Genomic DNA, 16202 nt, shown 5'->3' on the forward strand with positions numbered 1-16202 from the left:
CACATCTGTTTGGAAACCGTTGCAGTAGAGACAGTGGGACTGAAGCGTCGAGAGGGCGGGCAGCCCGGGCGCGAGGAGGATGGGGCAGAACAACAGGAAGGTCCAGGACTGAAGTCGAGGACACCAACGGTTTTTCTTTCAACTTTCTGTTTTGACATAATTTCAGACTTACAGAAAAGCAGCAAGGCCATTGCAAATATTTCCCACATACTCTTCACCTAGATTTCCCAAATCTTACTATTTTGCCAGATCTTAGATTCTTTTCTGTGTATATGCATATTTTTTCCCGAGCTAGTCCAGAGTGAGCTGCAGACGTGACCCCCTTGTCGTCACTCCAGTGACTCTTTTTTCTTTTTTGTGGGAAAGATGTTATTTCCTTATTTGAGAGAGACAGTGAGATAGAGCGTGAGCGGGAGGGAGGAGCAGGGGCCCCGCTGAGCTGGGACCCCGATGCAGGACTCAGATCCCAGGACCCCAGGATCATGACCCGAGCGGAAGGCAGACGCTTAACCAACTGAGCCAACCTGGCGCCCCATCCAGTGACTCTTTTTTCAGAACAAGATCCTTCTCTTTCATAACTAGACAGCAATGATCAAAATCAGGAAATTAACATTGGTATCATGTTTTTAACCAGCTACAGACCTTTGTCCCGTTTTGCTGATTTCTCCAGTAACACCCTTAAAAGCAAAGGGGAACTGGCTGCTGTACTGTGTTGAGTTGCCTTCCTCTCGAGTTTCTATTATCTGGGAAAGTTCTTTCCTTCACTGTTTCTTTGGCTTTCGTGACATTGCCATTTTCGGCAAGTGCAGACGAGTTTTTTGTAAAGTGAATCTTGATTTGAGTTTATGTGGTTTCTTCCTGATCGAGTTCGGGTCCCGCGTCTGTGGCGGGACCGGCCCAGGTAACGCTGTGCCTCCTCTGGGGACCTTCTCGGAGGTCCACTGCATGTCTCTGCCCCACTGCTGGCGAATCAGTTTACCTCACTTGGTTGAGGTGATGCCTGCCAGGATTCTCCCTGCAAAGTGACTGTTTTTCCCTTCGCAATTAATAAACTTAAGCCAACACTGAAAGGTCAGGTTGAGGAGGAAGGGCCAGGAGGAAAGCCTGTGAAGGGGCAATGGGGACACGGGAGCGAAACCAAAACAGCTTGGCACCGGATGGAAGTGCTGAAGGGAGGGAGCCTTTGGTCACTGGGGCTGGGGCAGACGGGAGGCCAGTCCGGCAGGCAGGGGTGAAAAGCATCTATTGGCTATAACTTCCCCAGGGAGGTTGTCCTTTCGGTGGCGTGATGACCTGCAGAGCTGAAGTGTGAAAGGAGGGAGAGAACAGAGACAACAGGGAAAATGCTTCTCAGGGGAGGTTTGTCTGGATGGGGCAGAGGGAGACAGGCTGTTGAAGAGAGAGAGAGAGAGAGAGAGTGTGTGTGTGTGTGTGTGTTGGGGAGGACATCAGGGAGATGATTTCTTTTTCTTTTTTTTTTTTAAGTATTTTTTTTTCCAATTTATTTATTTTCAGAAAAACAGTATTCATTATTTTTTCACCACACCCAGTGCTCCATGCAAGCTGTGCCCTCTATAATACCCACCATCTGGTACCCCAACCTCCCACCCCCCCGCCACTTCAAACCCCTCAGATTGTTTTTCAGAGTCCATAGTCTCTCATGGTTCATCTCCCCTTCCAATTTACCCAAAAGCACATACTCTCCCCAATGTCCATAACCCTACCCCCCTTCTCCCAACCCCCCTCCCCCCAGCAACCCACAGTTTGTTTCGTGAGATTAAGAGTCACTTATGGTTTGTCAGGGAGATGATTTCTAAAATATGGAAGGGACATAGGGTGTGGAGACCACGGGGGTGGGGTGGGGAGGGACCCCATGGAAGGTTAACCAACTTTGCTTAGGCAGAGGGAATGGAAGAAGGTCTTGGTGTCCTTCTCAGCTGCTGGAAGCAGTGGGAGCCCGTGGTCCCGATGGCGTGGTGGGGTGGGTTTGGGCCAGAAACCACTCTGCTGGCCTGTTTCCTCTGCTGAGAAAGAGCGGGTGCAGGGGGCTCAAAGGAGGGCTGGGCATGCAGAGGGGAATAAGCCACATTGGCGATGGCCTCTTGGGAACAGGTGAGAGCAAGCTGACCTTGGGAACAGGCGAGAGCAAGGTGGGCAGTGGGTGGCGTGGAGACAAATCCGGGGTTCAGAGGCTGTGATACTTGTCCCAACAGCTTTCTGCTGCCTGGTGCAGGCAGATAAGGCAGACCTGGGGACTCAGGGCTGGGGTTTCCCAGGACAGCAGCTGGACGAGGAGGGCAGCGAAGGCCGGAGGGGACCGAGGGAGGGAGCGGAGTGTGAGTGATGACGGGGTCTCCACGTTAGCAGGCAGTTTGTCCAACCAGAATGTCAGAGTGACAGGATGGTGGCCAGGGTGACATTCCAAAGGGAGGCATAGGATCGGGGCTGTGGGTGGGGGTGCGCAGCTCAGAATGTGCTGGGGAGAGCAGACTGCGGAGTGGGGGGGGTACTTGGGGAGGAGGAGGTCTGGGAACTGGGAGGCCAAGGAATGGGTGTTCCCCGGGGAAGCCTCATTCACCTGGGGGATGGCAGGGGTGGGGCAGGTGGGAAAGAAGGTCCTGAGCCAAGGCAGCCAGGTTTACCAGTCAGGACAGATGGCTGCCCTGAGCAGATGGGGGTGGGGGGGCCCTGGATGCTGAAGCCCTTGAGGGGTGGTGCTTTTGACAGGGAGGGGACATTGCCCCCAGGTGAATACCAAGGAGACCAGGAATCCTCTCCACCTTGGACTCTGAGGGACAGGGGTGTGAGACAAGCAGCTTGGAGAGGAACAAGGGCTGCCTACAGGCGTGAGCTAGGTTTCTGCTAAAGCTGGTAAGAAGGGAGCATTTGGAGCAGAATTTGTGGCTTGCGAAGGGCTGGGGTCTAGCATGGGTCAGTTGGCCCCAGAGAGCCAGGCACACAGGTGACAGATGGGAGCAGTGCCGGCTGGAGGGGCGGTATTGTAGGAAGGCTCCCTGGGTCTGAACACTTGGAAACTCCACCCCGCCTGCTGCCCCAGATCAGCAAGGTGGAGGTCTCAGCCCCACATCTGGCCCCTAGCAGCAGGAGGGGACCATCAGGGCTTGTGCCCAGCAGGCCCACAGCTTCCTCCAGGAAAAGCTGACGAGGATGGGGGTGAGGAGGCGGCACTGCCTGTGGCCTGAGGCCAGTGGAGGCTGGGCCAATCCCAGCCTTGCCCAGCCCTCTCACTCCAGAAATCAGAGGCTTGGCGGCCCCCTGGGTGAGGTGAGGGACACACTGGGGCGGGGTGGGGGGGGTGGTCTGCGGCCACTGGGTGGGGCCCTACTCTCTGTTCTGAGCCATTCAGTCCCACATGGGCTTCTGGAGTGCCCGGCCTGTCTGGCCTGTCTGCTCTGAGTCCTCTCTGCGCCTGCCGGCTGGAATGAGCTCAGAGCGGTGTTTGGTTTCCATTAGATCAGAGGTGGTAAGCCAAGATAGCCCTGGGTTTGTGTCCTGGTTCCATCTCTGCTACTGACATAATGGGAGACTTTGGGTAAGTCCTTGCCCCTTTGGGGGCCTCGGTTTTTTCATTTATGCACCAGGCCTGTGACAGACACCTTCTCTAAAGCTGGAAGTCATCTGTTCCCAAGACCGAAACCCCTCTTAGCTGGTTCGGATCAAATTACCAGTCTAAACTACCAACTGGTAGGTGCAGGCAGGCCCTAGAGTCCCCCAAACATCATGAATTTTTAGAGGGTGAAGGTATCCCCAGCATTTCTTCAGTCCTAGGGCTCATCCATCATTTGGCAGTGAGGTGGCTTCTCTACCCAGATGTTCCCTCTCACACTGCCCCTCCCCCAGGGGGTACTCTGGACCACAAGCCCAGGAAGTGGCTTGTTAAGGCCTCAGGCCACGCCTCCATCCTTCTTATGTGCTCCTCATTCCCTGCCTAAAATGCCAGCCGCAGGCAAGCAAGCTTTCCTTGAGCCAGACATGGGTCTCTAAAGACATCGTGCCCTGGGATAGGAGTCTGGGAAGTTATCAGACAGTTAACACCTTAGTGAGAAATAATCGGTTTGATCCTTTTCCAAGGGGAAACAGACAGAAGGGAGGGCGTGTCCAGAACCTGGGGGACTAGGTGGGAGGGGCAGGCGTTAGAGGGCCACCCCAGGAGACAGTCCAGGCTTCAGGAACCTTTCCCCCAGGATCCGCCCACACTTTCCTTTCCTTTCTCTGTCTTCAGGGCACCTATTAGGAGAGAACAGCTGGCCCTGTCTCTCCTCCTCTCTCTTTTCCTTCCCTGACTCTGCGTTGTGGGCACCCATAGGCCGTGTAGCCTGGTGGGGAGTCGGGGGTGGTGGGGCCCAGCTTTCAGGGTTCTATAGCTGAGCTGCCGTGGTAACTGGGGGAAATAAACACTCTGGGGCTCATGGTCCAAATTCTGTGGTGATATCATCCCCAGCTCTAGCCTGCTAGGTCCTGTGGCTGGCTGCATCCTGGGCGGCCTCAGCTGCTCAAGCCAGAGGATCGACTTCCTTCCCAACCCCCAAGCAGCTTCTCAAGTCGGGGAGAGAGGGGACACAGGGGCTTGGGGCTAGGGCGGTCTGCACCAGGCTCCACACAAGCCTAGCCCCTTGCCCACCCCTGATCTCTCAGTAGCCATTGCCCCCTCCTGGGCCCCAGCCATGAAACCGCCCAAGGGGGCTGGGAACTCTGGGTTCAATGGGCAGCACCCAGAGGAGAACGTTCAGGTGCCTTCTCGGCAAGAGGTAAAGCAGACCCCTGTGATCATGGCAATGATCAAAGGTGAGAGCAAGCCCCTTCCTGAGCTGGGATTCCTCTTTCTGCTGGGCTGCTGAAGGTGCCCCAGCCTTCCAGCCCTGCCTCCTGCAAAACTCCCGAGGACTCTCCTCCAAGCCCACAGAAGACCTGCAGCTTCAAGCTGAACCTCAGAGGCAGTATTATCTGCTGGGGATTTTCTGGTGGGGTGGTGGGGGGGGAGTGGGGGGGAGCGTGGTGTATGATTTTCCAGCTTGGGACAAAAGCTAGGGATTCAAAGGAGCTTTTAGCCCACCCTTAGCTTTCCTCACTTCCCTAAAATCTAACCCTCCACTGAAAGCAAACAAACTAATTCTTACTATGTTGCTAATGACAGATTGTTGGTCTATGTGGGAGGTGGTTTAGTATGTGATTAGATGTTTGTGGTTTCTTGGCTGATGGTCTCTGAATTTTCACATTACAGGGCTTGTGTGACTTTGAGCATCCTGATTTTTCTAAGTCTCATTTCTCTCATCTGTAAGATGGGAAACACAAAGACTATCAACCTCATGGAGTTGTCAGGAGGCTTAGCTGAAATAATGTGTGTCAATACTTAGTAGGGCTTGGTGCAGAGTAAGTTCTCCGTTAATTGTAACGATTATCTTTCCTATTGCCCATTGCCTGTCTAAGATAGATCGCAACATTGCCCTTCCCCAGAGGAAGCCCGATGGTGGGATCTGAGGCTGTGTGATGTCAGCAGAAGCGAAGATCCCAATGTCCTCCTGGCACCCTGTGTTCAGGGCTTCCCCAGCCTCTGATCCCTTGCGCGGAGGCTGAGGGCTGCCCTGTCCATCCTCGCAGGTCCGGGCCCGGCTAAGTACCTCCGGCCATCCTGCACGGGCTACTCACACCACGATATCTCCATGTTCCAGGAGCCAGCCTACACTCTGCAAACCAGGCACTCGGAGAAGCGTGAGTGCTCGCTACGCCCGCCATGCCCTCAGGCTCGGGGTTATTACTGTTGGGTGTTTGGGGTGATGGTGAGAGCTAGGGAGCCATTACCTGTAGCCACGGAACCCTGGGAACCCAGGCCTGCCCTGAAGAGGACACCCAGGTAGCTCACTGGGTCCGCAAGGAAGCCAGCAGGGATGCCCAGGGGACCCACCGCTCCAAAGCCAGCTCTGTGGGGAGCTCCCAGCTGGCCCACCTCAGGGAGACCCGCAGGCGGATGGTACTTCCCAGAGGGCGAGGTAGAGTTTCCTCTCTGTCTTGTCCTGGGCCGTGGCCCTTCAGCTCTGGCCTCTGTGGGTTCACTTGCCCCAGAAGCTGGGCAGAAATAGCTGGGGGGTGGGGAGAATCTGCTGGGAATGGTGGCCCCCCAAGCCTTCCAGGCGGCTTAGAACCTCCTGGCAGGGCAAGAGCAGAAAGCCACAGAAGAGCTGTGGCTGCTGGTCAAGGCCAGCGAGAGGGAAGGGGGGGGGCCGTGTCGAGGGGTCTGAGATCGAGAGGCCTCCTGGGTCCCTCCCTCGCATGACATGACCTCCTCAGCAGGGGAACCCCCTGTCCAGGACTGGGCCCCTTCTTGGTACTAACAATAGCCACTGTGCCTATTATTACCCCTTGGCACTGCTCCCTGATGGGAGCCAACCACGCTGCTACGCAGCTGTGATTTTCTCTGCTTCTCCGAGCAAGTTCCTGAGACTGGTAGTTCAGTCATTAAAAGCCCCATTTTGCAGATGAGGAAATCAAGGGTTGGGGAACACCCAAGTGTCCAAGGAATCGGAAGGGAACCCTTACTTCTCTACTGGGCAAAGGGGCTCTTCACCCTGAGGCAGTCCAGGCTCACCCTAGGGCGTCCTCTGCGGCTGACTGGGCCTCTCTGGGGCTCTCCTGCAGGGGTCATGGACATTTGCAGTCCTGGGCCTTGCCATTTCTTGGATCCCAAAATAACCCGGTTTGGAATGTCCAGCTGCCCACAGGTCCTCATGGAGGAACGCCTCTCTAACCTGCGTAAGATGGGATGGGAGAGGGATGTGGGGTTGGGAGGATGGGAAATGGGGATCCACCCTTAGGACCTGAGCAGGGACAAAGGGTCATGACTCCCCTTTGCCAGGTGTGTCTTTGGATCCTGGCATCTCCCTGAAAGGTTATATCAAGACACTGATGTCACCATGTCGGTGTCACCATGCTGAGTCTGGAAGCCAATGTTATGCATGCGTGTCAGCAGGCGAGGTTATGATAAAAATGTCATGGGGCTCCCAGGGCATCGGTGATATTGTCATGCTGATGATCACACAGACTGTAGTGATTTCAGGATGTTTTCTGGGTACTGTCATGGGGTTGATAGCTGACATCCCAAGGGTGATGTTCTGATGACACTTGTGATTTTCATCTTATGATAACAGTGTCAGTCCTGATGTCACTGTGGCCTAAGTCCCTCTCCTGCCCATAGCCCTATTCAGGCCTGGTGGTATCCCTGCCCGATGACAAAGTGGTTACAGTAACATCACATCAGGCTAACCAAGACCTCTTATATCTCTGGACCCATCAGTTGGACACCTGGAGCTGTGGCCTGGCTCCCACCCTGAGACCCTTCCTCCATTCATCCCCTTTTAGGTGTGAGCCCCAACCCGGCCTCCTGCCATTACTCCTTGGAGAAGACCCACCCACCTGGGGAACGCAGGGCTCCCCAGTATGCTTTTGGCTACCGGTGCCCATACAGAGTGATGGACCCCAATCCAGCCCCCAACCGGTATCAGCTGCCACTCTTGCTGGGTCCCAACAACCCCGTCAGCCGAGCTGCCCCTTGCTATAGTTTGGCCTTGGAACATAAGAACTGGTTCTACAAGGAGGATGTGGCAGGAGGCCCCGGGCCGGCCATGCACGCCCGGCCTGAGCCCTCCGTGTACCAGAACCGTAGCCCTGACTACAGCATGGCCAAGCGATTCGCCTACCCGATGGACCACACGCCTCGGCCCGGCCCTGGCTCCCACGATGTCCAGCAGGTCTGGGTGCACAAGCCCCGCACCCCTGCATTCACCATGGGCATCAAGCATTCACCCCACCTATGCCCGCTGGTCATTGACATTCACGATTAAGGCCCCTCCTGGGGCCCTCACCCATCTCTCCCCACAGAAGTTATTTTTATATGTGGAACTGAGCAATTTACCAAGGTTTCAAGTAGTTGAGCTGGTGCCTGCTGTGTCTAGCACACAGAAGGCATTAGATAAACATTTTCACTTATTTCATTTTTTGTTTTGCAAACACGGCTGCTTCCTTTGGGACCTGCCCTGGGTGAGGGGCTGGGATCTGGGAGGCCTTGTAGGGATCCCTTTCTGGGGAAGGTCTGTTCCAGCTCAGCAGGGAAGGCAGCCAGAAGCCCTGGGAAGACTCTGGTCAGCTAGTCCGAACTCTGCCACTAAAGTGCTATGTGGCCTTGGGCAGTTCCTGTCCTCTGGGCCCCTCAGGGCTGCCCTTGGGACAGTGAGGGAGGAATGTAGGTCTGGAGCATGTCCAAGTTCCCTCCAGCTCCGCAACGGTGAGACTCTGGTCCCTGACAGGGGTCACCATGTGATAGAGGAGCAGGACAGAGGAGGGAGGGGTCGTCTGGTTGGGGATAAGGGCCGAGAGGTTCTTTCCTGGCAGAGGGACGCAAGAGGACAAGTGGAGATGCTGTGTAGTGGGTGTGGGGGTGTTCTTGGTGTCGGTAAAGATGAGAACAAAGACAAGCATGTGGGACCAAAGTGTGCAGGGCAGGACCCCGGGGCAAGTTCTGAGGGCAGGAGCTGGGCTGCAGGAGGCCCTCCAATTAGAAGACCAGGTCGTGGGCACTTGGAGGGCACTCTGGCTTTGTCCTCAGCATGACAGGGCTAGATAAGATGTGTGATTTTCGGGATTCTTTGGGCAGTGAGAGAGGGTTGGACAGAAAGGGCAGAGCCTGGAGGCTGCAGCCAGCCTAGGAGGAAGCCAAGGGGCCAAGTGGACAGCTGGGAGAAGGGTCTGCTTGCCCAATGCTGTCTTTGGAGAGTCGCTTGCCTGTCCCAGACTCACCAGAAGAGGAGAGGAGGAGCCGCACAGCAGCCAGGAGGGGGCAGTGTTGCCTTACTCATGAGTCCAAGCCTGGCCCACCTGCCCACCAGACCCCTTCCAGCTTTGCGCCAGGTGCCTGCTCTTCTGCTGGTCTCTGGGGAGGCTGGGGTCGAGTTGGAGCAATATTCATGTTTTTTTTTTTTAATTTTTAAAAGATTTTATTTATTTATTTGACAGAGAGACCACCAGCAGGCAGAGAGGCAGGCAGAGAGAGAGGGGGAACAGGCTTCCTGCTGAGCAGAGAGCCCAATGTGGGGCTCGATCTCAGGACCCTGAGATCATGACCTGAGCCAAAGGCAGAGGCTTAACCCACTGAGCCACCCAGGTGCCCCCAATATTCAGGTATTAACTGAAAATGAAAATTGAAGAACTTCGGATAGTAAGAATCAGAGAATATTTTTGGAATATTAAAAGAACAGCCCCAACACTGAGTATGTTTAAAAGGGGCTGGTAGGAAAGCCCACCGGGATCATACCTGACTCTGGGCCTGGATTTCCCCTCCCCGCACAGCGCTAGCCCCCCAGACCTGAGGTACTGTGTCTGTCCTGTCCTCTCACTCCTCAGCGAGGCTGGTCTGGGCAGGCTTGGGAGAGCCAGTGAGCTTGGGGACCCATCTGTCTTGCAGCAGATTAGAAAGATGTCATTTTGCCGACAATGCCATTTATCACGGCAGCTGCAAAAATTAGGGATGCTTGGCTGAAAGTGCTGGGTGTGTGGGGGGTGGGCTGGCAGGTGGCAGCGGCTGCTGCTCTCCTGCGTCACCAGGTCGGGGAAGCTACAGGCCAACCTCTGAACAGGGCTTTTCGGATTTAGTGCCTATCCTGTTCCGCGGCCCTCCACTGGACAAATGAAGAAACTAAGGTCCAGAGCCAGGGAAATAATGAATGGCCTGTCTCTAAATAAAGGTCGAGGCTCAAGTGTGTGCCCAGGGTCTGGGGCTCCCTGTGGGACCGGGCCCAGGGTTCAGCGTGCGGCTAGGTTGGGGTCAGTCTGTGACTAGAGTGAGGGCTCAGTCTGGGACAGACCCTCAACCTGACAGGCTCCAGCTGCCACCAGATATGGGTAGGGACCGGATATTAGCCCCAAAGCTAGAACTAAGCCTTGCTTTGTGATCCCAAGGGAAGGAGAGGAGGCTGGAGGACTCAGAATGAGTCTTTGGGGGATGAAGATGTTTGGAAGAGAGATGGCCCAGCCAAGAAGGGGATGCGGCCTCTGGGGAAGATGAATGGGACTTCCCTTGTGCCTCTGCCCACAGAATGACAGGGTCATTTAGCTTGGGATTGACCTTTTGACAAAGCAGGACCCCTCTCTCGGCTTTGCTGCCTCTGTGGTGGTGACCACGTAGGGGACCTGCAGAAGGGTGGTGGGCTGGGCCTCCCACGCCTGGCTGAGTGCTGACCCCACTCTTTCTGACGCAGAGCGGGGCGTGGCACCATTGAGCGGGCAGGAAGCCCTGGTCTGAATTCTCTGAGGATTTAAAACTGTGCCCTCAGGTGCATTCTTTCATTCAGTAGATATCTGATGCGCTCCTGCCCTAAGGCAGGCTCTGGCTGCACGCCTGGGTATACCAGAAGACTGTGGAGACCCATTAGTGTCCCCCAGGTGTTCAGAGAATGGCTCGGTGGGAGGATGAGAAGCCCCTCTCACCAGCCATGAGCAGACACTGGAGGGTCGCTGACAGTCAGTGACGGCAGGGTGTGCCTACCAGAGCTTCCTCCCTTCTCTCCAGGGGCAGGGAGAAGCCTAGGCTCCACCGGTCACTGCTGCCAGGGTGTGGTGACAAAACTGCGGTCACACGACTCTCCCAGACATGGGCTGGGGGGGGGGGAGGTCTTGTTCTCTGTTACTCTCTTGTTGCTGGAGAGACCCTGAGTGCCAGTTGTTGCTCTGACTCCCAGGAGCTGGGAGGATGGTGGGTGGCCCGGGGCCAAGAGCAAGAGGACCCCTGTCTGAGAGAGACACGAGCCATTGTACACAGGCACACAGGCAGGGCTTGTGCAGAAACCCACACCCCTTACCCACACATACACGGAGATAAGACACAGGTACTCGGTCCAGTACGGGCTCACATGCGCATGCGCACCTAGGCACGCCCCTTACTGTCCCTGTGTATACCCCGGATACCAGACCCACCCAAACACAGGTTTTATACTGTACTCACATAGAAGACAGACACACATGCACCCATGACACACACACACACACCCCTATGACACACACTACGTTGCCTTTTCCTGCCACACCGCCTCTCCAGGTGACTATCGCCGAAGGCCCCTCAGGCTCCCTTGTGCCCCCTCTGCCCTGGAGAAGTAAACAAGGAGAACGCCCCCTCCTCTGGGCACCCCCATGCACTGGTGCAGGTGGGGGCGGGCTGGGCTCTGGAGGGGAGGCGGGGATTGTCTCCATGTTCAGGAAGGAGCTGGGTGGGGAGCTGGGGCCAGCCATCCAGTCTGGATCAGGTCATTCTGCCTCTGGGTGGGGTGTGTTTGGTTGTGAGCCCTCATTGATGAAGACAAGCCAGGTCCCCTCTCCCTGCCTTCAGTGCTCAGAGAGGCCCACTCTGGGGGCCACCCAAGGACAGGAGGCCTGGGATAGGCACTCCAGCCCCCTGACAATCCTGCTCCTGGCCCTCCGCTGGGGTGCAGCTGGGTCGGGCTGGAGAGCCTATCCCCTGGATTCCTGGGGTGGGTCAGGAGCTGCATCTCCAAGCTCAGTGGAGGCACAGTGGCTGCCGGGTCCTGCTCCTTCTGGCGTCTGTGCCTTTGTGTCCAGCTCTCCCCACCTGGCTCTTCCCCCTCTTAGGCTTTCCTGCCTCCCTCTGGCTCCCCTTTCTCTTTTCTCGCTCTCCCTCCTGCTCTCCCAGTCCCTCGGCCCTGTTTATCCTCAACAATAAAGACCGACATTTTCAATTACCCCGCAAACACCAGAGGGAGGATTGTGTGCACATGCGTGGCCTGTGGGTGGGAGTGGGTGCAGGCCATGTCCTTTGTTTGCTTTTTCTCTTCGGAGCCTTCATTTTTTCCTGGGAGAGGGGAAGTACGGTTCCCTTCGGGGGAGGAAGGGAGACAAAAGAGAGAAATACAAAACAGTCATCCTTGTCTTGTAAACACAATATATAGTGCAGAGCAGTCTGGCAGGAGAGAGGGACTGAGGGAGAGGTAGGGGAGGAGAAAAGGGGCCTGGGGGCCAAGAGAGAGCAGCCGCCACTACCTTGGGGCCTTGGGGTGTGGGCATGCCTCGACCAGTCAGGCCTGTGAGGGGTGGAGAAGAATGAAAATGTTGACCTGGGAGTGTGGGAGGCACCCCGGGACAAAGACCCTTAGACTGGGGAGGGGGGCAGGCAGGAGGGTCCTCCAGGCAGTGATTCTCATCTGAACGTCCACCACCGGTGCCAGGCTCTGGGACACGGAGAGGGGGAAGATGGACATGTGCCTGCTCCTTGGGGGGAGGGGTGTGTGTGAAAGCTACCTGCAACAAAGCAGTTCAGCACTCAGAAGCTGAGAGCCAGAGAGTGTGGCTGACCTGCCCAGGAATGCACAGCTGGGAGTACCAGGATTCCAGCCCAAGTCTGTCCCTTCACACAGCCTCCTCAGGGGGCTGGCGGCTGGGAAAGACGGTTGGAGACTTGGTTCTGCCATGATTGCTGTGTGACCTAGAACAAGTCCTCCCCTCTCTGGACCTCAGTTTCCCCATCTGAAAAATGCAGAGAACTCTGGCTGCTCTGGGGGGCTGGGGGAAGGATCAAATGTTTGGTTGTGGGTGGTTACCCAGCCCTAGTTCCCGGGTGTGGAGGGGAAGAGAACTCCCGGTCCTGGGGGTGGGCCTGGCCGGCAGCAGCTGCGGGCCTCAGCGGCCGGAAGGGGGCGGGACCCCAGCTTTACTCCCTGCTGCCGCCCAGTGGCAAAATTTGGGTACTGCAGGGGATGGGCTTGCAAATGCCTCTAGGGAGTGTCCTCTGGTCTTTTCTGGCCCAGTTTGCAGATGCCTAGAGAGAGGAGGGACTTGGCCTCAGGTCACCCAGGGAAGAAGCTTGGGTTGTTATTGGCTTTCAGGACAGAGTGCTTCCCCTCAGCCCTGTCGTGCTCAGGAAGCCCCCAAGTGACCTTAGGGCAAGAGTGGTGGAGCTCTGAATCCTCAGCTTGAAGCCACCTCCTCCACGGAGCTTTTCAGGATTTCTTCCAGCAGGAAGTGGCCTCACTCCCATCCTGTGGCCCTATATACATCTCCTTATTCTTCCTGCTCTACCTGCCTTAAATGGCTCCCTCTTCTCCTAGCAAAGCAGGCAGTGGGAACCCTTAAGTCATCAGGGATGATGGAAGGCCATTTTCACCACCTAGGAAGCATCTGCTTGGGGCCCAACTCTGTCCTGGGATTTTTCTGGCATCATGTCATTTGAACCTCATAATAACCCCATAAAATCGGGATTACTTTTGAGTCCATTTTTCAGGTAAGGAAGCCCAGAAAGTTGTGACTTTTAGATACAAAGTGGTGGAGGACAGATTCAAACCCAAGTCCACCCATTCTCTAGAGAGGAGCCCTTATTTGGAGATGGAAAGTATCCCCACAGCACCACGAAAATTCAGCTACGACCACACACTGAAATGACCAGTCCAGGGTGTTGGGGGCTCAGGTCTCAGCCACCGCACTGTTGCTGCTGTGTGACTTTGGGCAAGGTTCATCCCTCTCTGGATCTCTGGCTCACTTGAAACATGCACACACATGCTAGATGCCTTCTGAGACCCATTCTGGAGTTCGGCCTGTCCAGTCTTGGGCCCTGGAACGGTTCTATCTTGAAGGGCATGGGGAATGGTTGAGTAAGTGGCAGGTCTGGGGAGGCGGAGCTCTGGGGAGACAGGCCCCCCAGGTGCGTGTACTCCTTGTCAGTCAGTGTGTGGAGCTGGGTTACGAGAGGCTGTGGGCTGTAAGAGCCGGAGAGGGGTCCAGATCTGGGCTAGGTCTGGGGTGATGGACTGGCCCTTGCACCTGGGAGCCTTTCCCTCTGTTGCCTGCCACAGAGGGGAGCTTGTCTTGGCAGGAAACAGCCTCATCAATCAGAGGCAATGGGGGGCTGACGGATGGCCCCTCCCCGCTGGCCAGGCTTGAGGCGGACTCATAAATCCCACTCCAGCCTGGGCTGTAAATTCCTGTGATTCACACCGGGCCTCTTGGAGGACAGAGACATTTGGGGTGTGGGACAGGCTGTTCTTCCCTGGGCAGAACAGGTGGAGTACCTTGATCACTGGCCTGGGGGGCGGGTGCAGATAGCCCCTCCTCAGGCTCCACATGATGTGTGGCTGCTGAGCCCCTCAGGACACCCTAGGCCCAGCCTGAGCCATCTCTGCTCAGACCCCGGCTACCTTCTGCTTTTCATCCAGGCCATTCCCGTGCCCTTACCTAATCTGGCCTGAATCGCCCTAGCTGTCACATGCGTGGACAGATGCCCTGTGTCCTCTGAGATCTCGTTGGGACCTGTGGCCAGGAGGGACCATCCCACGTACCCCATAGCAGCTTCTCTTGTGGCTCCGGGTGATGGTCTGTTGCGGTGATGATGAGGATAAATGTGGAAACCAGGCATCAGTCTGTGCATTTCTTATTCTAAGGGGTCTGGGACCTTGAACCCACTGCCTCTCAGAGACAGTAGTCTCTCGGAGACCCTCTGACCCAGGACTGCAGTCATCTGCTAGCTTCTCCCGGGACGTTGGTCACACCCAGATGCCAGTCTTTACTTTCATTTATGCAACATTTCTCGTTAAACTGGCTTGCTTTTAAAATGTATGTATGTGTTTTAGCCTTGTCTTTGGCAATATTTGTGAAATCAGAGGTCCAACGTGCTAGTTAAATACACATATACACACATATGTGAGAATGTACACATGAAAATACATAATGAAAATAGCAGATGCACATTTCTACGTACTATCTAAAATAGTTCCGTGTCTCACCAATGCCATTCTTTGAGAAAAGTAGCTCTAGTCCTTTTCTATTTTTCAGACAAGGAAACCAAGATCCAGAGAGGTATAGGAACTTGCCCAAGGTCACACAGCATTGGGATTATCATCCAGCTCACTTGATTCCCAGCCTAGGGCTCATTTTTCAGAAGTGTGCTTGTTGTTTGGGGAGGAAATGACTGGTCAGGGTGTGTAGGCCTTTGCTTCCACAGAAGCACATTTGCATTTTCAGAGACCTTTCAGAGACCACATCTCTGAACAGAGATGTGGAAAGGTGGGCTTTCCAGTAGAGGGCTGATGGGCAGGCGGGCTGTCATCCTGGGTACCCTCATGGGACCAGGTACTGGCCAGGTACTGGCTCCCCCCTCCGTCTGCCTCTCTTCTTGGTGCCCAGGGCTCCTGCAGTTGTCTTCAGGACTGAGGAGGTGGTGGAGAACGGGGTCCCCGGGGAGGGAGAGAGCAGGGCCCTGGCAGCAGCCCTTCCCCGGGGAGCTGCTTACTCAGGCGATAATTAGTGGAACCAGCTCCTGGGCCTGCAAGGAAGGTGGCTTCATTAGCAAGTGGCTTCCCAGGTACCACCTCCCCCTTCCTACCTTCGGGCTTCTGCCACCCATCCTGCCACCACCACGACCGTCGTCATCACCCCAGAGACGCAGCACAACCGCTCTTGCTGGGGACGAGGCTGTGGGCCCCCTGGGGAGACAGGAGAGAGCTGTGTGCAGGTACATGGTGTGCACACACACACGCACTCGTGTACACACGAAGCACACAGACACTGTCGTCCAGCAGTGCATACGTGCCGTTAGACACGTGTGTAGGTGTACGCCACGCACACATGCACGCAGAACACAGAGATGTGCATGTCTATATCCAGACAGGCCGGCTCGGGAGTGCAGGCCATCCGGACCCATCATAGAGCACACGGCTTCGAGAGAGACGAGTACACACAGAGGCAGACTTCGGTGCCAGAGACACGCAGCGCGCACATGCCGATGCCCATCCAGGACCCAGACACTCACCCACACCGAGACGCTTGTGTGTGTGTTCACAGGCGTGTCCTGACACGTGTGTCCAGACCCAGGAGCCCGTGTGGGACAGCACACAGCCCTGGACACGGCGATGAACCAGCAGAGCAGAACTACAGAACACACGAGGGGAGACGTCACACTCCTGCGTAGATGCCATCGTGTGCAGGAATGCCCACCTGCACATATGTGTGCAACAGAGAACACGAGTGTGATGTTTTTCGTGGAATCTAACAAGGCCCGCAGTGCTGGGGCTGCCTCAGTCCCGGGGGGAAGTGAGGAGGCGGGAGATGAGGACACCTTGGTTCTTACTGTTCCTGACAAAAAGAGAAGGAGGAGAAGAGGGAGAGAGGAATGGGTGGATGGAGAGAGAGACCAGGAG

At 55.8% G+C, this 16202-nt stretch overlaps 1 protein-coding gene across 1 annotated transcript; it reads left to right on the top strand.

Annotated features, from left to right (window-relative positions):
- The first annotated feature begins 2094 nt into the window (after positions 1-2094).
- ODF3L1 (outer dense fiber of sperm tails 3 like 1) lies at positions 2095-7921 on the top strand. The gene is made up of 6 exons (XM_044232417.1): positions 2095-2112; positions 2234-2336; positions 4684-4806; positions 5620-5730; positions 6655-6768; positions 7375-7921. The coding sequence occupies exons 1-6, from the start codon at positions 2095-2097 to the stop codon at positions 7854-7856; spliced, it is 951 nt and encodes a 316-aa protein (XP_044088352.1). The 3' UTR covers positions 7857-7921.
- The last annotated feature ends 8281 nt before the right edge of the window (positions 7922-16202 follow it).

The sequence above is a fragment of the Neovison vison genome, chromosome 13 (assembly GCF_020171115.1).
Source record: "Neovison vison isolate M4711 chromosome 13, ASM_NN_V1, whole genome shotgun sequence".
NCBI classification, from domain to species: Eukaryota; Metazoa; Chordata; class Mammalia; order Carnivora; family Mustelidae; genus Neogale; species Neogale vison.